This window comes from Leptodactylus fuscus, chromosome 3 (assembly GCF_031893055.1).
Source record: "Leptodactylus fuscus isolate aLepFus1 chromosome 3, aLepFus1.hap2, whole genome shotgun sequence".
Taxonomy (NCBI): Eukaryota; Metazoa; Chordata; class Amphibia; order Anura; family Leptodactylidae; genus Leptodactylus; species Leptodactylus fuscus.
In genome coordinates this window covers 106,422,749-106,450,118 of record NC_134267.1, presented here as the reverse complement: position 1 = coordinate 106,450,118, position 27,370 = coordinate 106,422,749, and the positions used below count along the sequence as shown (strand labels likewise).

Here is a 27,370-nt window from a genome sequence, read left to right as displayed (position 1 = left end):
GCACCAGTGGCCCAATTTAACTGCCTCTCATGATCCTGATCCCTGAAATCTATGTCAGCCATAACCTGGTGTAAACTTCAATATGCAGATGCATGATCAGCAGAGGGTGTGCCTTATTTATGAGGCACATCTTTCACTTGTGCAAGAGATATGAAGACTTGCAATGAAATCTGCCCCAGAGTGCCTATGTCGGCATGTCACATTTTACAGAATAGAAGATCTACTTAATGGACAGGCAGTGAAACATGACCCCTTTGCACTATATGATACGTATATTTTTGTCATGAGCATGGGACAGTTGATGCTCCATGATGAATAAATTAGTCATAGCACACACACATCCAGGTTCCTGTTGCAGTTATTGAGGTAAGATAACTCTTGATCCCTTGCAGTTAAATTCTTTACATTCTACAGTTAACATGCGTGAACTGCAGCCAAAAAACGCTGTGGAAAAGGCCGCAAAGGAAATGCATTGTGTTTTTTTTCTGCAGATTTTTTCAAATGAAAACTGCAGATTTTCTGCCTCTATTATACCTGTATGGAAAATGTCAGCATTTCTATAGGCATAATTGACATAATGCTATTTAAAAAATGCAAACATTTTTTGAAATCGCAGCATTTCCGCTGCAGATCTTTTTCTGCATTAGTCAGAATCCCATCCACTATGCAGGTAATGTAAAACGCAGCATTTCCACAATGTGGGATCCTGCCTAAAAGAGTACAGTTGAATACGACAGCTTGTTTTGTGAATAAATGCCCCTGAACAGCTCGATGAATAGAAAAATTAAAAAGTCCTGTTTCTTAAACTATGGTGATGCAAAAATGAAATATTCTAAAAGCGTTTTTAATTTGCAAAACACATAAAAATTACTTGCTATTTCCCCCGGTAAAAAAGGTAATCAAAGATTTGTAATGCAGTATATGTATACCATAATGGTTCCATTTAAAAATACAACTTGTCTTTGTATGTCGGTATGTCTAGAAAAATCAAACAGTTATGGTTCTCAAAAGACTGGGATGGAAACCCCCCAAAATGTATGCCTCATCCTGAAGACCAAGGGGTTAAAGGGGTTGTCCCACGTCACATACTCACCAGTCTTCGTTGTTGCAAAATCTTCTGTCTTCCGGCTTTGTTGCATCATTGGTGGGCGGGGTCACATATGCAAAGCCAAGCGGCGAGATGCTGCTGGCCCTGCGTGCGCGCTCATACACCAGTCTAGCCTTCACAATGCGAATACAGACCCGACATCCGCCTCTCTCTATTACAGCGGGTGCCGGGTCTGTATTCGCATTGTGAAGGCTAGACTGGTCTATGAGCGGGCACGCAGGGCCAGCGGCATCTCGCCGCTTGGCTTATGCATATGTGAATATGTGACCCGGCATCCGCTGTAATAGAGAGGCGGATGCCGGGGAGTGTAGACGCCGGCACAGATGCACAGACGCCGGCACAGACGCCAGCACAGATGCACATACGCCAGCACAGATGCCAGCAACATCGCTATGCTTCTGCCCTACATGAAGCCAGCAGCGGCAGAAGCGATGCTGTTATTCTGCTCCTGCCGCTGCTGGCTTCATGCAGGGCAGAAGCATAGCGATGTTGCTGGCATCTGTGCTGGTGTCTAACCCTCCCCGGCATCCGCCTCTCTATTACAGCGGATGCCGGGTCTGTATTGGCGGCCCCTTCCCCCCAAAGGGTAATCTACCCCCCCCCTCCAGGCTCGCTCCTGTGCACTTAGCCCCTCCTCCCTCCTGAGAGCAGCAGATACATCACTTGACTTATGACCAGATGAGTCAAGGGATGTGTCCCAAAAAAATTAATAATTTGATATAGGGGACAAACAAAGCAGTTTTGCTGAAGCAATGTATTTAGGAAAAGTCTTACATTCACATTAACAAACAGTATAGATAGGATCCTTGTGATGGGACAACCCCTTGGGGGTCCCCAAGCAGAAACCTGAACACAGATATGAACCTAGCCTGAGTCGTGATAAACTGTGCATTTTCATATGCCCTAGGTCTACAGTCTTAGAAAAGACATATGTGACAGATGAAAGGGAATAACACATGACTACATAATCATACTATACACATGATGATGTGTAGCTTGTAACCATGGAGACATATTGGGCCTGCACTGGTGCTGTACACACGGGGAGACTTTTTATAAAGACTATATGCTAATTTATGGGCTCTTCTGTTTTGAATTGCAGTAAAATCTTTACAAAAATGCAGATAGCATATGAACTTCCTACCCATAAAGTACGAAACTCAGGCATTGGTGTCAGTATGTTAAGTCGGGCCGAAAATAGCATTAGTAGAGCTAAAAGATTACTCATTGTATTGTAATGGAACAGTCCCCATTACATTAGTGGAAATTGACGTCTACCAGAGGATACAGATGCCATTCTGGAAAACTGATTGGGAAAGATAAATGAAATCTTGAGATAATCTGCACAGAAATATGACTCAGTTCTCTTGTTGAACAAATATGGAAATACAAACACTGCAGGTTGTAGTTTCTGTTCAGCACAAGAAGTATATTATATTATATTATATTATATTGGTCTAGACTGAGACAGGAAGATAATCAAGCTTTCAAAATTGGAATGTATATACGCCTTTTATCCCCCATAATGCATTACAGCATTTATTTGCGGGCTTGAAAAATGTATCAACACATTGCGATATCAGGTTTCGGTAAAGAGTATGATTTTGCACGTAAACAGAGCTTTTCACATGGTATGGCTATTTCTTAGAAAGGGAATCAAGACACAGTCTTGAAATATTATACACTGGCAATGGCATGCAGTTTACATATTCCACTATACATCCACAGAGATCTAGACCCCTGATTTCATATGCTGAAGTGTTAGGATCATATTGGCCATTGCTTTATCATAGCTTTTAACAGAAGATAGGTTGATGCACCCAACTTTCCCTCCCACAGGTAGCCTAAAGTGAATGTCCATTGTTTCTATCAATAAATAGATCCTGAATTATGTACTGCATACTGGGAAGTCAATAGCAATATGTTATGCATAAAAAACCTAAGTTCCCTTTAGTGGTTGCAATGAATGGCCACTTTATCAGACACACCCTTCTAGTAGCAAGTTGGACCTCCTTTTACCTTCAGAACCACAGAAGTTTATGGTGGCACACATAGTTATCATCTGTGGGTATCAGAAGACCAAGGGTATGCCAAGACTAAACACCGCTACTCCACCTTCGAAAACCGGAATCAGGAAGGTTCATTGATCCATGGCTGCTTATGCCAGATTCTGACCTTCTCTTCATCAAGGTGCAACAGAGATCTGGACTCATCTGACCAGGCAATGTTTTTGCTTGGTGATCCAGGTTGTGCTCTTATTTGCCCACTGTCTTTCCTTTCTGGTTTACTTAGACAACATTGGCACTCAAACTGGCTGTCGGCTGTTGTCCCCCATCTATACTAAGGAACAATGTGTTGTGCATTCAGACATGTTAGATGGAGCACCAACAAAGTTATGTTTCGGCTCCAACTCACCATCCTGTATCGGAAGTCTTCAGGGTGTACGATGTGTGCTTTGGGACTTAGACAAAGCCAAAATAGGTGCACTGGTAAGTGAAGAGGGTACACATCCACAGCCTGGCTTCTTTAAAATTTAACTTTTAATTCATCATAGGTTAAAAAATACAAAAGATGTGCAAGAAGAAGAAAAACACATGGTGAAAAAAGATTAAAAAGCGCAACTGACGCGTTTTGGGATAGTGGATCCCTTAGTCATAGCATGATCAACAAGAAAGTGCTTTGGAGAGTTCACTAGTGGGCTAGTGAACTCTCCAAAGCACTTTCTTATTGGAACATCCTATGTTAGTGAGTTCCACAGGCTTACAGTAAAGAATCCCTGTCTATGATTGTGGTGACTTGTTCTTTCCTCTAGATGTAGAGGATGTCCCCTTGTCACTGGTTTAGGAGTGAAAAGATTAGAAAGGACTTGGTACTGTACCTTAATGTACCTTTTCTCTGAACTTTATTCATCTGTGTCTGTACAACACCCATTCCCCTAATTCCCTTGGTCGCCCTTCTATGTAGTGTCACTAGTTCAGCGATGTCCTTCTTGTACACAGGGCCCCCGTAATTGTGCTGACTGGATTGACAAGTCCCTTTCATAAAAAATTAACTATCCTATATACTAAACCTGGCATACACATGAGAAAGCTCACAGTCGACAGTTACTATTCAGACGCCGCCATAAACATACATGCATATTTATTTCAAAGATGAGTATACCACAAATTGTATTGGGAACGTTGACCAATTACACTGAAATCCACTGGTTATTCTGTCTCCTGTCTTTGGCCAGGTTGTAAAGTGTAGCCCATTTGGGCCAGAGGACTGTCTTATCACAACTGTTTGTTCCTGCTTTCTTTATAACCTTTGTTCTAGACAAAATACTAGCTGAATAGGCTTGTAGATTAATGTGCTGATCTAAGTACAAGGTGGCTTTCCTTCACTTACGCATAGAAGACCGAGCCGTCCTTAAGTATGCTTTATGGATGTTTATGTGTGGTTGGTTATCAAGAAATCGTCTTGTACTGTCCTCTGTTTACAGGTTGTATGAACTACCAAAGGTCGATCTAGATTTGTCTACTTTGTGCATATTTCTAAGTTAATTATTAAGATACTACATGGCCTAATAAGCCAAAAAGACTTAAGCTCCTAGCCAATATACTTGTAGCCTTCCCATTATCTCAGGGTAACATGGATTAATGTGCTTGGCTTGTGCTTTATAGTCAACAGAAAGTGCTCTTGATGACAGAGTAGTCTCTATCAAAACAACCCGCCTTCAGTTACTAGTGAAACCAGCCATCTGTCGCTGCTTTTTGTTGGGTCATGGAGTGTTTTAGCACTGTGTGCAGTTCTGTCTGCAGTGAAAATGTACTGTATGTAAGAGATAAGTAGCAGTGAAAATAGGCCTTCATATTAAATGGCACACCATTGCAGTATACAATCAATATTGTTTTTCTCATTTTCAGCCTTGTATAAATGTAGGATAACATAGTCATTCGACATACAGAACATTGAGTGCCTATTGCTCCCACATAGGGACCCCTAGGGACTTTGTCTGCCATTATACATGGTCCCTATGCATGCTTGTTGTGTGCATAAGCCACTAATTTTGGTAGTCTAAGGGTTAGTTCATACATGTTTTTTTGGACCGGAACCTGAGGCGGACGCCGCCTCAGGTTCCGGTCCAAAATATGGGCAGCTGCAACAATCCAGTTGCGCACTCTGCTCCGGATTAGGCCCAAATGAATGGGCGTAGTCGTGAGGGAGTATCTTCAGGGGGATGTTGCGAGGCGAATCCGCCTGAAAGAATAAGTATCTCGCTTCTTTTTCTGCGAGCCGGAACAAGCAGCTCCTGGAAAAAAGAACTGAGCGACTCCCATTGATTTCAATGGGAACCATCTTTTTGATCAGGATTTTGAGAAGGATACGGCCTCAAAATCCTGACCAAAAAACCCAGTGTGAACTTACCCTAAGGCTACATGCACGCAATGTAAGTCCATGGTTGAATGCCACAGATGACACATGGATGATATTGTGCCATCTGTTCCTCTACAGACCCATTCATTTACATCCGTGAGCTTCAGTTGTAAAACGTATAGGTATAGGACCTATGCTGAGTTTTGCCTTGGGCTCACATCCTCATACATGGACCTGTGATAATACATGAGCATCTATATGAGGCCATTAGATTAGAATATAATTTGTCAGTGTGCTAGCCTTAAAAAACATGTTCAGGGACAGTATAGACAGAAAATAAGCATTTTTAGTTTGATGGTTACATTTTTGATATATCGAAAAATGTTAATTGGGTATGTCTTTCTGGGAATGGTGTGCATTCTTGAGGCACTGGCTTCCTAATTACATCATGGAAGTCAGATTTGCATATTCTTCCTATATTTCTGGGAATAGAATTGCAGCATACAGAGTATAAAAGCTGAAAAAGCACTGTAGGAATCTTACTTAGAAGGGGAACCATATACCATAAAAAAGTCTAACTATAAAGTTTAGTCTATTGCACTTACATTATTGTGCAATAATTCCTCCACCGCTGGTGGTTACATCAAAGTTGGAGAGCACAACATCCCATATGAGTAATTGCAGCTGAACTGAACTTGAGATATTGCATCTGGCAGGAATGACTTTTCACCACGTGAAATGCTATGAGCACAGCAGGACAAAAGGGACAGAGAAACAAGCCCCTTAAAGACATCTGGGCGTCAAATGCTCAGCAGGATGCAAATAGGCTCTTGTTGGAATACAAGAATGTTGTTCTTGAACATTTCTCTACAAAATGCAAGAGCATGTGCCGACCAGTGCACACTGTGCTAGTACAGCAATGCTAGTTCTCAAGAGGAATGCCGTTATTTATACAAAGTGTAATACTCAGCTAATATATTTACATACTTCACATTTCTTATTTGTGTTTCCTAACACATCTGCTTTGTTCACATACAGATGTAGCAAAGGCTAACATGACGCACAACGCATTAACAACCTTGTGTTAACTTGACTTTTTCAGTGGATTTTCAATGACTTTTGTTGTCTTCAGAGATAAGATAGCACAGCACAGTAAGACAGATAGAACAGTGCTACAGCTTAATAGCTTTTAATTTGATACATTTTAAACAGATTGTAGTTGGAATGTCACATATTTTCATAGGACACACAAATAATCTAATGTGTACTGTATATCAGGACTAAAATATGGAAGAGGTGCAAATCTCTCCATTATAATCTTTCTGTGTGGAGGTTGGATTCCTTGGGTCTACAAAAGGTTGAGGGCCTCACATTTATTGCCTTCTTTTACATTGCACAGCACAGAATACATTTGTGCGTTTAGGCACATGGTGCAAACATATGTACATATATTTTTAGGAATTTTGACAAGGATATTTGGAAAGTAAATATATTAAACATTCCACATAGGTTCACAGCAGTTCTAAATGGGCTTATCAAGCAGCAGGATGTCAGGGCACACCTATTTTATATTTTCTCCACACCCTCATACATTTTATATAGTGTTTTTATTCAGATTTTTATTCTGTGATATGTTTTGGGGTCAGGATCTTGCAATACACCCTTCAGCTTAGTTAAATTCCTATATCAAACAACAAGCCTTAGGGAAAAGACATGAAAGTGACTATTACCATTCATTCAAGCACGAGACACAGTGCCATACAATATAGTGTATTGATGGTTTTACACTCAGACAACCCTAATGCAAGATCGGTCTTACATTGACCCCCTAGCATAATACTTTTCATGTCATCACCCTTCATTCCAATCATGTGATGGAGAGGATGTCAGCAAATGCTACCAGATTGTCATGAAAAAACCTTGTGCCGTACGGTCATATACGAATATTTATAAAAACCGCTAATGCTTTAAAAAAGCAACCACAAAATATGGAAAATCTTTAGGAGGTTGTCTTCATTCGCCCTTAACTTGTGCCATGTATGCTGCCATTACTCATCTCTATGGGACTTACAAAGATAGCCACACACTATACTTGAATTCTGTGTGGCAATCCTATGCAGCATGCGTGGTCGACCTGCGTCTCCATTCATCCAGGGGACACAGCAGTTGAGTCCCACCAGTTAGGCATTTATTAACTATACTGTGAAATTATTATGAGTTAAGAACTTGAAACAATCTGTTTTAGGCTGAAACACTTAAAAACTCTATAGTATTTGTAGTGCACTATACATTTTTTGCTGGATAGATCTCATGTTGTGCTGTGGTATATAGCAGACATTAGGTATGGAGCCCTCTTCACTCTTTTTGGCCTCCATCAAGTGAATTGTGTGTGTGTGTGGGGGGGGGGGGGGGAGACCATGGATATGACTGTTGTATGTGTCAGGAGCATATGGTGAACACAACTGATTTTTGCGATTTAGTTAATAGCATTATATTATTGAGTTCACTGATACTATATCTCAGCAACTTTTAAGCCTCACTTGAAACTCATTATGCTTTTAGGCTAAGGCCCCACAAAAAAGTGCTGCGGGAAAAAACGGCAACGGCATTTCACTACATGGGGCCTTGGCCTCAGACAGGGGATCCCTAGAGACAGGAATTGTACAGGGTAATTGTCACACTGTGCTGGATATTACTGTGATATCTTTGGAAGCCTCTGAGGTAATAATAAGCTAATATACAACATTGTTTGTCACAGTCACAAATTCAGAAGTGCATGAAACAAGCATTAATAGTAGCGGCAATAACACGGTGAGATAACTGTCATGTATACCATCACTTTGGCGCCAGAATCTAGTAGAAGTAATACAGGCCGCCTGTTCCCTTGAGTTGTTTGTGCAGGCAGATATAGTGTTATGGTATGAGCAGCTGAGTCAGGATTTTCTTTCACAGATCTGTAGTTAGTGCGCCATCTTCTGGCCGTAGGAAGGAGAGACCTTGGCTTTCTTACAGCAATTGGTTTTAACCTCATTCTATACCAGTCACAGTATCCTTCCCCTGAACAACTATGTTGAACAATCTTTGTTTTCAGATCATTTGAGATTGGGCTGTCCATGCTCGGCGACCATCAAACTTAACTGAACTTGAATTGTTTTGTAAAGAGGAATGGTCCAAAATACCTTCATCCAGGATCCAGGAACTGATTAAAAGCTACAGGAAGCGACTAGAGGCAAAAAGAGGATCTACTAAATATTAATGTCACTTTTCTGTTGAGGTTCCCATACTTTTGCATCGGTCAAATTTTGGTTTAATGCACATTTTCTGTTAGTACAATAAACCTCATTTCAATCCTGAAATATTACTGTGTCCATCAGTTATTAGATACAGTATATCAAACTGAAATGGCTGCTGCAAACACAAATATTTAGACCTAAAAATGATTAAGATTAATAGGGGTGCCCAAACTTTTTCATAGGACTGTAAATATAGCTAGAGCAGCCCATAGCGGATGAGGGATATAATAAGACAACCCCTTTAAAGTATTGGTTGCAGCTCGTATAGAGATGGGTATGAATAGGATTAATAGCGAATGCCTTATTTCATTCACAGTTCTTATTGATCTTGTGTTGTGATCATCACAAGTTCATCATTCTCTTCTCATTTTTTTGGCTGCCTGTTTCATACACTAAAACTAGTGACACTATAACACCATAGGACAATCTTCGTGCCGAACCCATACATTCCAATAGGGCAGCATGACTAAAAAGATTGCATGTGACTAACAAAAAAAATGTAGTGTTTTTTTTTTTTTTTTTTTTTCATAAACCACAGTAGATTCCAGAAATTACAATGTACCAGTAGACAGAGATATATAGAGGCTGCAAAGAGACAGCCTCATGTGAACAATGGTATATCCATAAGACATGAAAGGATAATTATAGTTCTTCTTGTTACAATCTTGGAAGTCTTGCTGGTATACTGTACAAGTGTGTTACCCTGAAAAGAATATACACGTGTTCATACTTGGAATAAATGTACTTAATTTCTATAGGGCACTGTCACCATCTAGCATTTATTTATAACATTGTTTTTTTTCCTTCACAGCATGGGTGAACTCCTTGTCAATGGGAATGATATTTTTCTGTTCTCCTGTGGTCAGCATATTTACGGACATGTTTGGATGTCGAAAGACTGCAGTCGTCGGTGCCGCAGTTGGTATTATTGGCCTTCTTTCAAGTTCTTTTGTCAAGTAAGATCTTTAATACTAGTTTAGACTATTTGAAAAACACCATAAGGGAGGGTTCACACAGTGTAATATGCCGCGTGATGTGGCACGTAGACGCCGTGTGAGCTTTTGCGGGCCGTTCACGCTCCCATTGATTTCAATGGGAGCAGGGATCGTATGCGCCGCGCTATTTTGCGGCCGCAAAATCACGGCCGCAAAATAGCGCGGCGCATACGATCCCCGCTTCCATTGAAATCAATGGGAGCGTGAACGGCCCGCAAAAGCTCACACAGCATCTACGTGCCACATCACGCGGCATGTTACACCGTGTGAACCCTGCCTAAGGGCTAGTTCACACAGGTTTCTGCGTGAACACATTCTGTCGCGGCTGATGCGATGGGATGCCGCTGCAGTGCACTGGCATCCCATCGCAACTTTCCACTCCAGATTAGGCCCAAATGAATGGCCCTAGTCCGGAGGGTGGTGTCGCAAGGTGGATGCCGCGGCTGAATCAGCCTGAAGAAAGGGCAGCTTGCTTCTTTTTTCTGCGAGCGGGAACAAACCGCTCACGGAAAAAAGGAGGCGGCAGGATTTTGACGCGGATTCCGGATTCCGTGTCAAAATACTGACCATTTTGCTCCGTGTGAACTAGCCCTAAAGAATGCCGCTAAATGCTGTGTGTAAAAATTGCTATACTCCATATAGATTAGGACATTCCTTCTGCTTGTAAAATGGAAGATTCTGATAAGTGTATAAAGAAAATTGAAGCCTATACACTTCCATATTATGCAGAACAGGTTTACCAAAGGTTCATCCTTTAACTTGACTTAGGAATAATGATGATACAGTATGTGCTGGGGAATAGTTTAGAGACATGGAAAATATTACCATGTGTATTATTATTATCCCCATTTAATAGTTCTAGAAAATCTATGTAATATCTTATGCATAAATTGCATAAAGGCCATATGCCAAGCCAGCTGGAGCTTTATGCAATTCATTTTATGTTGGCATAAAATACAGTTACAATTCAGACAATTGTTACTCTTTAATTTATTGGAAGAGTTGATCATGAGCTTCTCTTGTAGCACTGGTTTTAGTTCATATAAGTTCCTAACCACATGAGGAATAAGTAAATCTGTTTTCCAGGATGTAATTAGGAAAACAATGCCTCTGCTCACTGCCTCTAGGACAGCCCCCTTAAACATCAGGCATTGCTTTTTCAGAAAACCTAATACCATGATGTGTTATTATTGCCAAACTAGTATAATCTATTCCAAAATGAACAGACTCCCAGCTGTGGACAGCACTGCTTCGATCTGGTTGGATTTCATCAGCACAGCGTAGGAAAACTAGTTTGGCTGGGTGAAAGACTATAGACCAGGATCAGGGACTAAGAAAACTCTTTAAGGAGAGTGCCTTTACAAGCGTATGGAGACTTACTAGCCATATCATCCCTGACCCTGGCCTATAGTCTCTCACCCAGCCAAACTAGTTTCCTTACATTGTGCTGAAGAGATCCAACCAGATCAAAACAGCACTGTCTACAGATGGGAAATCTGTTCCTTTTGGAATAGATATACTAGTTTGGCAGTAATCCCACATCATGGTGTTAGGCTTTCCGAAAAAGCAATGCCTGGTGTTTAATGAAGCTGTCCTAGAGACAGCGAGCAGAGGCATTGTTTTCTTAATTACATCCTGGAAAACAGATTTGCATATTCCCCAGAATCCCAAAGTGGAGCGAAAATGGCTTGTAAGTCTCCATACGTCTGTAAAGACACTCTCTTAAAGGAGTTTTCTTAGTCCCTTACCCTAACCACATGAGGTAAGGGTTACATGTAGTTTAAGGACACTGACCAGCAACCAATCATAACTAATAATAACAAAAGTATTTGTAACTTAAAAACAAAGTGCAATGTCCCATGTAACTGAAATACAACCTTTCACCACCTCCAGTTCTTAGCATTTGTTAATAACTGCTGCTCCACTGATTCTGGCTCATTTACAATTTTTTCTCTAGTCCCCAGCATTCCTGTACAATGAATGCTATTAGTTTTGGTGCCTGATATGCTATTTAGGTTCTGTAATGTAAGGTGGGCGGGGTCGGACAAGAGCGGCCAAGGGGGTGTAATTCAGAGCTCTTAACAGAGGTGGACAGTGATGGAGCTCAAAATCACACCCCTTGTCTGCTCCTGGCTGACACTGCCCACCTGACATGCAGAGCCTAAATAACATATCAGGCACCAAAGATAATGGCCAGTAGTGCAACTAAAATCTTGTGGGATCCAGTGCAAACTTTAACCAGGGCCCCCTTCTGCATCCCTGTGGCGTATTCTTTATGTAAGCAGCTATGGATTTTGATGTTCACAATCACTCTATCTAATGACAGGCCATACATTTTTAAAATGTGGATAACCCATTTAAAAGGGGTATTCCAGTTTATTACTGTTGATGATCTATCTTCTGGATAGGTCATCAAATAAGGGATCAGTGGCGGTTCAACACCCATAATCCCTGCTGATGAACTGTAAAGGGACTGCGACTTGTGTCAGAGCTGTGATCCCTCGACAGTTGTTTCTACCTTGTACTCTTCCAGTGCACCTGTGTTTTCATCACATGCCCATGGACTGTACATCACACGACCAAGGACTGATTTTTCTTTACTGGAAGTAAACAGAATGAATGATAGCAAGCAGAGATCTAGAAACTGTGTGGAATTGATAAAGAAAGTATATTGGAAAGTTGTCTTGACTTTTGCTGAAATTAGACAATCCCAAGCTGGAATCAGGTCTCATTGGTTACCAGGCCACCGCTCTCCAGAATCATCATTCAGGAGAGTGATGTCAGCTAGGATCAGCAGGGGGTGGGTGAAACCATCAAATTGCCCCCAAGTGTACACCCCTGGGTAATGTCACGCATCTGAGATTTCACTATATCTCTTCTCCTACGTACTTCAACCTTGGGTACCATATCATAAATGAGTATGCGTTGCAATGACACAGGAAATCATATCATAAAAATTGCTAGCAGTTTGTCATTATTGTCTGAGGAAAATTATGCACTGACACAAACTGCAAATAAATGTAGCACAGTGCAGAAACTGGGACTAGGTAAGAGCTGAATCACTAAAGTTACTTATACATTAACACTACACTATTATTTCTGCACTGTCTTCTGCCAGTGTGAGCCCAGTCACCAAGCCTCATCCCTACTGGTTCATTCTGCATGCTATCAATGTATGATATACATTTTAAGACAAAGGCCCCATGTTGTGGAAACGCAACTTTTTTGTTGCAGATTTTGTTGCGTTTTTTTGAGCCAAAGCAAAGAATGGCGACAAATGCAATGGGAAATATATAGGTAGCTCTTTACTTACACCTTTTGCTCAACCCACTCCTGGCTTTGGCTCAAAAAACTGCAGCAAAATCTGCAACAAAAAAAGCTGTGTTTCCGCAACGTGGGTCCCAACCTGAGATATTTTTTTTTGCTAATATTTAATTGTTTATTTCTTATTCTTTTTTCCATAGGAGTTTGGAACCTCTTTATTTTACCTATGGAATTTTGTTTGCCTGTGGCTGCTCATTTGCTTACCAACCATCCCTGGTAATCTTGGGACACTACTTTAAGAAACGCTTGGGTCTCGTCAATGGTATTGTCACAGCAGGCAGCAGCCTATTTACTGTGTCACTGCCCTTTTTCCTGAGTTACTTGCTTGACGGAATAGGACTTTATAATACTCTGCGTGTTTTATGTATCTTCATGTTTATACTCTTTTTGGCTGGATTCACCTACAAGCCACTGTTGCCTAAAGACAGCAACAGGCGTAAAAAGATCTTCAATTTCTCCATCTTTAAATACAAGAGCTATTGTATATGGGCATTTGGAATTCCAGCAGCACTTTTTGGCTATTTTGTGCCTTATGTTCATTTGGTAAGTAATGGCTTTTTATACAGTTTGGTTTTTAGACAGATATCTCGAACACTTACCAATTTGCAATTACCACTTGAGACTAAGGTCCCACGCTGCAAGCTGTAGCCAAGAAACGCTCTGGAAAAGACCGCGGTGGAAACGCATCGTGTTTTTTTCCACAGAGTTTTTCAATCTCTATTATACCCATGTGGGAAAACACCAGTGTTTTGAAACCACAGCATGTCCGCTGCAGATTATTTTCTTCAATGTGTGGATGGGATAAGCCAGAATCCCATCCACTTTGCAGGTAGTATAAAACGGAGTGTTTTTTGCCACAGTATTTCCACCATGGCCAAAACGCTACATTTTTGCAATGCGAGGCCCTGGCCTTATTAAAGGGGTATTCCCATAACTCTTGTTCTGCAGCCTGCAGGTCTCTGTGCTCTCTTCACTTCCTGGATTTTTCGGCACATTGGTGGGCGAATGAGGAGCTCTGTTGCTTGTCAGCCCCTCCTTCCCCCATGAGAGCAGGCAGCTAAGTCACTTGGGAACTGAGCAGATAAGCCCAGTGGCCATAGAAACGCAGTGTCAACAATGAAGTGAATAAATTAAGATAGCAGTTTTGATAAAGCAATGTATTTAGGAAAAGTCTTAAATCCCCATAAACTAGCAGTATAGATAGGATGCTTTTTGTGAGACAACCCCTTTAAGCCTTCCTCAGCTAGATTAGTAAAGCACCATGGAATTAATGGTGCTATATAAATAAACAATAATAATAGATTGCCTTCTGTGTTTCATTGGAGAAAGCAGTGAATAATATTTTGGTGACCACATATGTGGACAGCTCTTGAAAGCATGTAATGGAATAAAAACATACTAGATTTATTGTGCATGTAAATCTACACTTATTATTTATGATCCAGTAGAAAATTCCTCCTCCTTCTGTTGAAAATATTGTCCATTGGAAATAATGTATGGGCTGCTGCATATGTTTTATGCATTTAAGAATTTTACATTAATACTGTTTTTTCCTACAGATGAAACATGTTAAGGAGCGTTTGGGACCTGATGTCAAGGAAGAGGTTTTGTTGTTATGTATTGGTGTTACATCTGGGGTTGGTAGGCTTGTTTTTGGCAGACTTGCAGATTACATTCCAGGTGTCAAGAAAGTCTATTTACAGGTATGTTCTTCTTATTATTTGTAATAGAAAAGTTCTCCATTTTGAACTGTGAACAATAGATGTGGTTCCAGTCCTTATACAGACACCAGGAATAGTTCTTAATTTGGTAGAAATAATTTGGGGTAGAAGTCCTGGTGTCTGCCTAAGCCCCATGCACACAACAGTGAAAAAAGGACATGTGTTCTTAATACAGTCCTATGAAAAAGTTTGGGCACCCTTATTAATCTTAATCATTTTTAGTTCTAAAAATTTTGGTGTTTGCAACAGCCATTTCAGTTTGATATATCTAATAACTGATGGACACAGTAATATTTCAGGATTGAAATGAGGTTTATTGTACTAACAGAAAATGTGCAATATGCATTAAACCAAAATTTGACCAGTGCAAAAGTATGGGCACCCTTATCATTTTATTGATTTGAATACTCCTAACTACTTTTTACTGACTTACTGAAGCACAAAATTCGTTTTGTAAGCTCACTGAGCTTTGAACTTCATAACCAGGTGTATCCAATCATGAGAAAAGATATTTAAGGTGGCCAATTGCAAGTTGTTCTCCTATTTGAATCTCCTCTGAAGAGTGGCATCATGGGCTACTCAAAACAACTCTCAAATGATCTGAAAACAAAGATTGTTCAACATAGTTGTTCAGGGGAAGGATACAAAAAGTTGTCTCAGAGATTTAATCTGTCAGTTTCCACTGTGAGGAACATAGTAAGGAAATGGAAGACCTCAGGGACAGTTCTTGTTAAGCCCAGAAGTGGCAGGCCAAGAAAATATCAGAAAGGCAGAGAAGAAGAATGGTGAGAAGAGTCAAGGACAATCCACAGACCACCTCCAAAGAGGTGCAGCATCATCTTGCTGCAGATGGTGTCACTGTGCATCGGTCAACAATACAGCGCACTTTGCACAATCAGAAGCTGTATGGGAGAGTGATGAGAAAGAAGCCGTTTCTGCAAGCACGCCACAAACAGAGTCACCTGAGGTATGCAAATGCACATTTTGACAAGCCAGCTTCATTTTGGAAGAAGGTCCTGTGGACTGATGAAACAAGGATTGAGTTTTTTGGTCATACAAAAAGGCGTTATGCATGGCATCCAAAAAAAAAAACAGCATTACACGAAAAACACTTGCTACCCACTGTAAAATTTGGTGGGGGTTCCATCATGCTTTGGGGCTGTGTGGCCAATGCCGGCACCAGGAATCTTGTTAAAGTTGAGGGTTGCATGGATTCCACTCAGTATCAGCAGATTCTTGAGAATAATGTTCAAGAATCAGTGACGAAGTTGAAGTTACGCCGGGGATGGATACTTCAGCAAGACAATGGTCCAAAACACCGCTCCAAATCGACTCAGGCATTCATGCAGAGGAACAATTACAATGTTCTGGAATGGCCATCCCAGTCCCCAGACCTGAATATCATTGAACATCTGTGGGATGATTCGAAGCGGGCTGTCCATGCTCGGCGAACATCGAACTTAACTGAACTTGAATTGTTTTGTAAAGAGGAATGGTCCAAAATACCTTTATCCAGGATCCAGGAACTGATTAAGAGCTACAGGAAGCGACTAGAGGCTGTTATCTTTGCAAAAGGAGGATGTACTAAATATTAATGTCACTTTTCTGTTGAGGTGCCCATACTTTTGCACCAGTCAAATTTTGGTTTGATGCATATTGCACATTTTCTGTTAGTACAATAAACCTCATTTCAATCCTGAAATATTACTGTGTCCATCAGTTATTAGATATATCAAACTGAAATGGCTGTTGCAAACACCAAAATTTTTAGAACTAAAAATGATTAAGATTAATAGGGGTGCCCAAACTTTTTCATAGGACTGTATCTATTACATGGAGTCAAGGGGTGCATACAAATGTTAGTTAATGTCATTTAAGAAATAGGACACTATTTTTGTCAATTTTTCTGGCCTGAAGAACCCAATACAAATCTGTGGGGTCAGAATTGTTTTGAGCAACATATTAGTTTTATTAACAATAAAAACAGATGTTTGAGTGGGCTGGGTAAAAAAAAAGACCAATGTTTTTTCACTGACAATTAAAAATGCAAAGCTAGTGTAAAACAAATGTTAAAAACTGAGACACAGCCAGAAAAAAACCCTGCCCCCTTAGGATTCAGGGCCTACTGGTAACTGCTACTGCTGCATCCCCTATAGCTACACCCCTGGCACACAGATCACAAGAGCACAGTAACACATTTAACAAGAGCAGCAACATATGTAATACAAGCACAGAGCACATTGCACTAGCATGGCAAACAGGTCGTGCAACGTGCAAGCACAGGATAAAAGCTGATTACATAGATTGCATAAATCAGGTAAATCCTGCACATAAAACAGACAAGCACAGTATATCAGAAGTACCATAATGTATATACAGTTAATGTTACACTAAAAACATGGCACTTAAAAAAACAACTTGTTTACACTGCCATAAATGCAGTTATCTGAAAAAGTACTATAGTAAGGCCAACTCTCCTTTAGGTTCCTATGCAGCTGCACACGCTGCACAAACTATATGCAGCCCCTGTGTGTACAGTACCTTAACACTTTTTCCTATTAGATTGTTTGTAAGACACTGTTCTCATGAATTTCATAGCTTACAATGGAGGTGCACTATCACTACCTATTAAAGACCAAAAGGCCCATATATCGCTCTTTCAAATGGGTTTCCCAATGTCTTTCTATGAACCTGTATTGATTTCTATAATTTATATAGTATACACTTATTTATTTCTAGCAATTTTATGGTTCTGAACATTATAGAACAATGTCTTTATGATATATGCTATATATTACCATTAATATATTATATGGATTTTTTTTTTCTGCAGGTGATATCTTTCTTTCTCATTGGACTGATGTCCATGATGATTCCATTGTGCCACAATTTTGGTGGTCTGATTGCTGTCTGTCTCTTTATGGGCTTATTTGATGGCTGCTTCATATGTATTATGGCTCCAATTGCATTTGAGCTGGTTGGGCCAGAGAATGTATCTCAAGCCATTGGATTTTTGCTTGGATTTATGTCTATTCCTATGACTGTCGGTCCTCCTGTTGCCGGTAAATCTGAATGTTATGTCACGATTGTTTTGTATTATGTTAGTACCTTAAAGGGGATACAGCCAATTACAATATTAGAAAACTGGCTGAGAATGGTGTAAAATAATAAAAAAAGTATTTTTCACCCACCTCTCCTGTCCTGATGCTTGCTAGGTTATCCCATTAGCTCTTACTTCCTGCTCCCTCTCAACACAGAGAAAATGTAAGCTCAGTCTTCTGGTTGCAGCAGCGACCCAAAGATTGGATGAGTGACTATTCCTTTGTGTGGAGAGTGATCAGGAACTAGAGGCCAACACAGTATCAGTGAGGTGAGTATTACTTGTTTTATTATTTTGCACCATATCATCTAGAGAACACCCCTAATATATTTAATAATATACACTGCATGTGCATGTACACTATGAACTTTGCTTATAGCGTCCCTCCAGTTATTAACAAGTTTTCATAACTGAATGGTACAGTAGAGTAGAAAAAAAGAAACTTTGTAACATATCTTCCCTGTGTTCAAAACGCAGCGTTTTCACAACCCCAGCCATAAAGGGGTATTTCAGTTCCATGCTATGATGATCTAACTTCAAGATAGATCATCAATAAGTCATAAGTGGGTGTCCAAAACCCAGAACCCCATCTGACGAGTTGTTTGAGGGGACCATGGCACTTGTGTGAGCACCTTGACCCCTTCACTATTTACATTGCACTCCTTGTGTTTTATAGCGGCTGTGCAATGTTATTAGAGCCATGTCATATAGCAGTGAACTGGATGTAATTACATTATACAGTCACTATAAAACAGACCGCATGTAATGGAAGTGGTGAAGAGGTCGCAGGTATCATAGAAGCATTCCTTTAAACAGCTGATTAACTGGGGTCTCTTGTGTCAGACCTCCACTGATCTTTCATTTTTGACCTACCTTTAGGATATATCATCAATAGCAAAGAACTTAAATGCCCTTTTAAAAATTGACGACATATCACTAAAATAGGCCATCAATTTTAAATTGAGTTAAGTCCGGCTGTCAGGACCCCTGCAGGTCAACTATTTCAGAGCATTCAGCACCCAGCATTGTCTACATGCTGGGTGCGGTGCTGCTAACTCACCATATTCTTGACAATGGTAGTTGTGAGAAGTATAGCATAGAAGTATAGCATATAGTATCCCTTTCAAGTCGACTGCAGTACCAGTAACTGCCTCTATCAAGAATAGGGATGGAGTAGAGGGAAAAAGGGGATATACAGGTCACCTACAATGTCCAGATCAGAAATCCACACCTCTGAATTAAGGTGCACAAAACTAATAGGTAAAGCCCGGACCCTGGGCCAGCACATACAGGTAAAAATGATCCGCACCCAAACAAAAAAATTTGGAATAAAATAAAATATACCTTTTAATCTTCATGTTAAAAAAAATATATCCATTTGTTCAGTAATCCTCAAAACTCATACTTGTTTTGAGACACATATCTCTTAGTCATGGCATGTTATAACATACTAGTAACAGGAATATATAACCACAAAAGACCACACACCCCATAATCACATGACACATGAATATGCAAACAAAAAACAGGGGGCTCCATTCAAAGTCTGCACCAGGGCCCACAGGACTTTAGTTATGCTACAGCACCACACACCGATAACACAAGCACTGTAACACACTTCACACGAGGAGTAACACACCTAATACAAGTACAGTACACACATTGTACAAGTGTAGCAAACAGGTCATACAAGCACAGCACATACACTGGATAAATTCAGCACATCAGACACGTACCATAATGTGTATATAGTAAATGGGTTATCTCAAAAATTAAGTAAAATATGGGGCCTCAGTCTATGGCTAAAGCCCCATGTTGCGAAAATGCTGCCTTCTTGCTACTGCGGCAATGTTCAAAACCCCCCAAGTTTTATTGTAACTGCAAAGTGAATAAGAGTCTGGCTAATCCCATACACACTTTACAGAAAAAAATCAGCTGCGTTTTCCCTATAAGTTTAATAAGGGAAGAAAATTTGCAGAGAAAAACTTAACAAAAACGCAGTGAAAAACACTGCGGTAAAAAAATGAACTGTGTTTCCACTGTGTGGGGCCTTAGCCTAAACAGGTTTTCAAGACCCAAATGGAGTTTTTATATTGATGACTTATGCACAGGATAGGTCATCAGTATGTGATTTGTGGGGTGCCCAAACCCTGTACAGAACAGTTATTTCTGCAGCGCCCAGGCGCCGGAAGCTGGTGTAGTGGACAGGAAGTGCACACAGATTTCTCCTATTAAAGTAATAGGACTGGCACAGCAGCAATGTTCTCTATATAGCGGTGGTTCTGAGTAACTGCCGTTCTGTTTTTGATACTTAAAAAGGAGAAGCCTACACACAACCCCCCTACACCAGTTTCTGGCTCCTGGAGGCTTCTAGAACAGCTGATCTGTGCAGGGTTCACATCCTGTTGATAGGTCATCTGTATGAATACTCCATCTGGAGCCAAAAACCCTGTTTCAGTATGTAAATAAACTTGGAATAAGAACAATAAATGGACAGTAGCTAACATATAATCAATTTACAATGTAATACTGTGGCATCAAGTCACAAAACTTTCCTGAACATATGTGAAAATTAGTGTTGAGCGAGTAGTATTTGATCGAATTCCTCGCCAGCATAGGAATGCGTGTAATCGGCCAAACACCAAGGAGTTAAACGCATCGAATATTAAAAGCATTTAACCCCTTGGTGTTCGGCCGATTACAACCATTCCTATGCCGGCGAGGTATTCCATCGACTACTGCTCGCTCAACAGTAGTGAAAATGCATTTGATATTAGTGACTGACACTTCCTTTGCTGTCTCCTCCAGGCTTTCTGCGTGACAAACTTGGCTCTTACGACGTAGCCTTTTATTTGGCGGGAATTCCTCCAATCATTGGCGGAATTATCCTTTGTCTTATCCCTTGGATGCACGAAAGGACTTTAAAACAGAAGGAAAAAGGCCTGGACAAAGATGCTGAAGAGAAAATTATGGATAGTACGGCCAGTGCATTGACACCTGGCACTGCTGAAAATTATAAAAAGGAAGATGTCTCCATTATATAATTTCCATTATTTTACAGAAACATATTACATATGACTTTTGTACGACAGTGACTGAATTTTGCAACTGGTGCTACAAAACCAAAGCTGTATGATCACACTAGAGTGTTTGCTTGCTTTTACAATTTAGCCTGCCATGTCAGATTTAGTTATTTCGGCCTATTGAATGAAGCCCAGCCTTTATGTGTGGGTATTATGCAGGACTATAAAGTCATCTCACTAATGCTACAGAAAATACATATTCAGAACTAGCTTTGCATCAATGCTGGGTTTTTTTCGTTTCCAGCACCCTTTCTATTGTATTCAGTCTGACTGAATAGGTTTCTACTTTGTTTATCCAATTTCTATGCACAAAGATTGTCTGATTTACAATCACATTAGACTGATGGAGTGAAAGCGCTTGAAGTCTTTACAGTATGTTTTCAATTTCAGTGTATTTTATTCTGCAACCTGCTGGATTTCAGTTTTTCTTCAATTGATGCTGGGTATACATTTTTACTGCAAGGTCTCAAATGTTCAAGATGTTAGGATTACCTATGAATCATGTTAATAGACCATTGGGCGGTGGTCACATATGCCGTCATACGCCATGACACTTTTCAGCTAGAAACCGATTGAGCTGTGAATGTTTGCATTATATTATATGTATTTCTTCTGTGTATTATACGCATGTCCGATGATTTAAATAGCTGGTTTTAAGCTAGAATAATTAGGGTAAAGACGCACGTTCAGTTTTCTAATGCGTTTTTTAAAGCCAGTACCCTGTGGATCAGGGTAAGAATCTTTACATCTCCTCTATTTTACCATTGGCTTCAACAATGACATCAAAAAACCTTGTGTGTCTATGTCCTCAGAATCATGCTGAAATATTCTTTTAATGCTGAAAAAGAAATGAGCAAATTGCTTTCTTCCACATAAAGATCCACCAGGTTGCTATGTATATTTTAGCAATACATTCCTGTATGCCTGAAGATACAGTAGCCATGTGCTTGAAACATCTCTGCCATTTTGGAATGATGTAATATATAACCTTTGAGTTGCCTTGGAGGATTATCATTACATATGTACCAAAGTGCGACTCAAAGTGTTTACTGTATAAGCACTTTATAACTTCATTTTATAGTAATCCCCCAAGAGTCCGTCTTTGAATGATCCAAAGATTTAGCAGTACTGGCAGGGCAGGTGTAAGGGTTGTCTATAAATATGTGCCTTAATAGTACGCCATTCATTTAGATAACTATGTCTAAACTATTGCTTAACAAGGGCTGTTCACTTCAGAAATACAGATTAAGACATGGTACACACTAGAGATTCAGTCTCAGTATAAGACTCCGTCCTCCATTCTGCTTAAAAGTCCCATTATAGTCTATGGGGTCCGCGGGTTTCTGCAGATAACCGTTTTTTAAGAGGACAGAGTTTCCGTTTTTCAGAATCCCCAATTGCACCTGAACAACGGAAACCCAAGCCCTAGTATGAACCTAACATAAGGTGCAATGTATCATAATAAAAATAGCTTTATTTTTAATTCATTCCTGAGTAAAAACACACAATCCAGGTAAAACATATACACTGTTATACCTAATACAGAACCTGAGGGGTGGAACATTGGCATTTATTAGGCCCTAGACTAGTCATACCGCAGAATATACATTTTGCCTCAGGTTCCTCTAATGGTAACCAAAAATGAATAAAATATGCCAAAGATTTATTATAATCTACTGTTTGATATAATCTTTAGTGAGCAGTATTTTTTTAGTTTTTGTAATGCTATACAATTGCACTGTACAGTGAGTATAAAGACATATATCACAAGTGCTGGAAGATGTGTGCCTCAAAGTAACCCCTTGTTCACATGTGCGTTTGGTAATCCGTTCAGGGAATCCGCATGTGGACCCCCCCGAACGGAATATCAAACACATTGGCAAGCGGTGTGCAGTGAAAGCACATGGACCCCATAGACTATAATGGGGTCAGTGTGCTCTCCGCGCGCTGCCAACACGAGTCATGCGGACAAGAAAGTAGATCACAAAGTACTTTTCTGTCCGCATGATTCATTTGGGCAGCAAGAGAAGAGCACACAGACCCCATTATAGTCTATGGGGTCCATGTGCTTTCACTATACACCGCTTGCCAGTGCGTTTGGTATTTCGTTTGGGGGGTCCCCATGCAGATTCCCCGAACGGATTACCAAAGGCAGATGTGAATGAGGGGTAATATTAGCAGAATATATCCAAGTTTGCCTTATCTCCATTTGTGGCAAATTCACATGCCAAGCATACCTGAATATTGTTATGGTTTTCTTGCTTTTGTTACTGGATCCATGAAGGAACATGTAATGTGAGTGTATTGAATATATCCCTGTATTACGACAATCATTTATTTGGTTTTAATGAAGAGTAAACCATTCAATGAATATTATATGTAAATCAGGACCTTTTATTGTTATGATTAAATACATGACATAAAGCCAGCAATAATGTGAAGTTAGATGCAATTTACAATCCTGATATAAATAGCATGTGTGTAAATATTTAACTCCAAAAATGTCATTCAGCGTCACCAGTAGAGATAAGGTTGGGCTTGCTGTTCCTGCTTATTAAATCAGATGCAATCTGTGAGTGTTTGGGAGTATCTGGTTACAGTAAGTAAAGTTTATTCATGTCATAAAGAAATGTTATGTAAATTTCTAAGATAACTATCACTATAGAACTAAAGTCTAAAACTTAAAGTTCATTTAACATAACTAGAAACACTCAGACGTGGGCAATAACTACATAAAGTGCTATATAAAGCAGTAATAGGTGAAGTAAGGTGCTCAGACTACAACCATGACATGTAGATTACTCAATAAAAATTATTAAGTATCTATACCAGGGGTCCTCAAACTGCGACCCGCGGGCCACATGCAGCCCGCCAAGCACTTCGCCCCGCCGACAACGCCGGCAGGCGTGCATTTATAATGAAACTCCTGGGGAGCTCGGACCAGGCCATGGAGCGCACGTCACTTTACCTATTGGAGGGCACCGCTCCCGATGTCTGTGCGACCTGCTCTGCCTCCGGCCCACTGTTTAAAAAGTTTGAGGACCCCTGATCTATACTGAGGACACTTACATAGTATATTGTCAAAGCTAAACTGCCCCATCTGCCCCATTGCTGTGTATATACACATAAGATCGTGTGTGTGTGTGTGTATGTGTATATATATATATATATATATATATATATATATATATATATATATACACACACACACACACACACACACACACTGTCTACCAATAAGTATTTGGACACCTGTGGTATAATAGAAAAACAACATTTATTCATATACAATAGTTGGTAGACCCCAGCAGATGCTTTCTTACGGATGGTATTGATCGACACAATACTCCTGGTTACCTGCTGAAACTCCTGGTGTATGTGAGCCATCGATAAAGTGCAGTTTCTCTGGCCAGCACTTGTTGGCCTCTATCTCCCAGTTTCGGGGGTCTGCCAACTCAGGGCACATTCCAACAATCACCGTTCACCTTCCAATTCGTAGTCACATAGGCCACTGTCGGTTTTCAAATTCAGTTCGCTTGCTATGTCTATTAAGGATCGACCATTTCTGTGGTACCCCACAATTACCCCTTTCTTGAAACAAGACAACCCTGCACTTCGTGGCATCTTGCATGCGACTAATGCCAATGCTGTTTCCTATTTAACAGAGAAAGGCGTGACGTACATCACGATCGCAGATATCTTCATTTGCATGGGTGTCCAAATACTTATTGGTAGACAGTATATATATAGGATCCTAAAACATCTAACTTGATCAACAACAAAGATGAGGCAAAGTAACCCTTTGTGTCCATATCAGTGTAAAACAAGTGACATACATCAATGTCCCAATACATATGTCAACTGAAGTTTCATCTGGGGCTCACAAATATATAAACAATGTAGAGATTTACGGTATCTTCTACACCAGTGTTCTGGCATGCAAGGCGTGAAAAAGTCACACATTTTCATGGAAATCTTTTTGGTGCAAAAATTTTCAACTTTTTTCTGTTTTGCACTGCTGTCACTCTGAAATAGAGTGTGGCAAAGTGTATGGTTTGAGTGGGCCCAATGGTCCCACAAGATGTAGGATCATTTACACCAGTTTACTGGCATAAAGAATTTCTGAAATCTGTACCAGCTACAAGCTGACATAGATTTTAATGCAGCCTCTTCACAAATCAGGTGAACCCTCCACTGCTGCAGGCGATATGAAGGCTGGTGTTGAAAACATCAATGTTCTTAAATCTGCTTCATTGTATACAGAATGAAAATGGCACTGAAAGGATCTGTGGTATGATAGCAACTGATGGATTCTTTGTCACCTGGTTCAAGATGGTGTGTACACTGTCAGATACTGTACAAACAGTAAGTTACTCTCCTTCAGTTATATGGGCTGAAATTAATTAAACTTTGTGCGCCACTTTTCTGGCAGTAAAAAGTCACAAATTATATAACATGTCTAATTTGTGCAATAATTTATGACTGATCTACAATGTTGCCATTTTTTTCAGGCTAAGGTCTCGCGTAGCAGACCACAGTGAAAAAGTGATGCGGAAAAAACCACAGCAGAAATGCATCACGGATTTTCCCGCAGTACTTTCACAGTATACCCATAGTGCTTCCAGTATACCTATAACGAAACGGACATCATTTTCATAGGTATAAATTACATGCTGCGATTTCAAAAAACATGATGGGTTTTGGAAATTGCATCATTTTCACTGCTGATATTTTTCTGTAATGTGTGGATAGGATTCGCTAGAATCCCATCCACTTTGCAGTGACCACACGTGGGGCCTCAGCCTTAAATAGGATTTACTGGGCGGGGGCAGTGTTTCACTCAGTCCATTCAATTTACTGTTACTGATGCCAGAAAATGGCACCTACATAGAGATTTTCAATGCATATAATTCCAATGTACAGCATAAGACAAAAGGAAACATGTATTCTTACCAATCTGGCCCCTGTAAAATGATGCTCAGTCCTATGGATGGTGCCTGTAAATAACCTTGATTGAAATGAGGAAGTTCCAGGAAGGTTTGGTAGGAAATGGTCCAAAATATAGGTGAGAAAATCTGAAATTTAGGGGAGGAGATTTGACTGTTACTATCCCTGTTGCACCCTACCAATAAAAATCTAGCATTCCCTAGATTGCCTAATTTCATTAATGCCGTCCTAATTGACTACAACTTGACCATTATCTTACCTTATAAAAAAAAAAGACAAAACCCTATGCAGCCCTGCCTGAGTCAAAAGTTACTTATTCCAACATGCCATATTTTGTCTATGGTGCATGGAGCTTGTTAAGGAACACAGTGGTATAGAAAGAAGAGAAAATGCATTTGATAGTCTAACTTAGACTAAGTACAATGAGCCGTAAGGCTTTAGACTTTACACCCCTGACAAAAAGTCTCATTTCCTGACATTACTTTTGACCTTCCTCCAGCTAATTTTGGATTGATCCCCCTTATTTTTATAAAACATTTCCTTCCTGAACCTTATTTATACCTTTAATATATTGAAGGATTTCAGTCAATTTCCCTTTGCCTTCTTTCACTTTATAGAGTCTGCCATTTTACAAGATAAGTTGAGGTCGTATTTAATTAGTCTCACAGTCTTAGGCTATCTAAATCAGCAATCACACTAGCGTTTGGTGACCGTTCAGGGACTCCGTCCCCCATCGTGCTTAAAATATTCAGAGGACATTTTTGGCTGATTTTGGGCAGAAACCCGGTGGAACCTATTACAGTCTGTGGGATCCGTGGGTTTTACTTGGGTCACCCCAAGTGGTTGTGAAGAACAGAAACCTGAATGATAGTGTGAACCTAGGGCTTGGCAGGGTCAGGAGCACACACATATATTTTAGGGTCCCAAACACCCTTCCCCACCATCAGTGATTTTTTTTTTCCCTTTATTATTGTAAATCTAGAAAGTTTTACTAAAAACCACATTGCAATCTTCTTTCTTTCTCCTATTGTGTCAGAAAGAGTAAAACTGATGTTTTATGAATATGGTGGCTGGCACTCATTTCATTCTTAACGCCATATTGTTTGATGTATATACACCAGACAACCGAACTCCTCTATATAGCTATAAATTTCCTGCTTCACTTTACATAGCAGTTTATACAACTGCCTGCCTGCAGCCACTAGTAGGGGAGGCCAGTACATAGGGATTAATGCAACTACCATTCAACTCCCCATAGTGGTGGTTCCAACAAAATAGAATGGATCTATGCTGGGAAGCAGCATCAGGTTCCCATCCACTGCAGGCCCCATAGCAGCGGTATGGTCTGCCTACATGGTAGGTACACCACTGGGCAGGGTGCTACAAGAATTTTTACAATCCCATTGTTTTCTTCTGCCCTAAACTATTTCACTCCAAGCA

General features: G+C 40.2%; 1 protein-coding gene across 1 annotated transcript in view; it reads left to right on the top strand.

Annotated features, from left to right (window-relative positions):
* The window catches only part of SLC16A10 (solute carrier family 16 member 10), a 59,396-nt gene extending 36,037 nt beyond the window's left edge, over positions 1-23,359 (top strand). Inside the window, exons 2-6 of the mRNA XM_075268150.1 lie at positions 9,572-9,716; positions 13,220-13,622; positions 14,639-14,782; positions 17,634-17,862; positions 20,709-23,359. Of these exons, the coding sequence (XP_075124251.1) occupies positions 9,572-9,716; positions 13,220-13,622; positions 14,639-14,782; positions 17,634-17,862; positions 20,709-20,944 (1,157 nt within the window). The 3' untranslated portion in view covers positions 20,945-23,359. The remainder of the gene's footprint in view (positions 1-9,571; positions 9,717-13,219; positions 13,623-14,638; positions 14,783-17,633; positions 17,863-20,708) is intronic.
* The last annotated feature ends 4,011 nt before the right edge of the window (positions 23,360-27,370 follow it).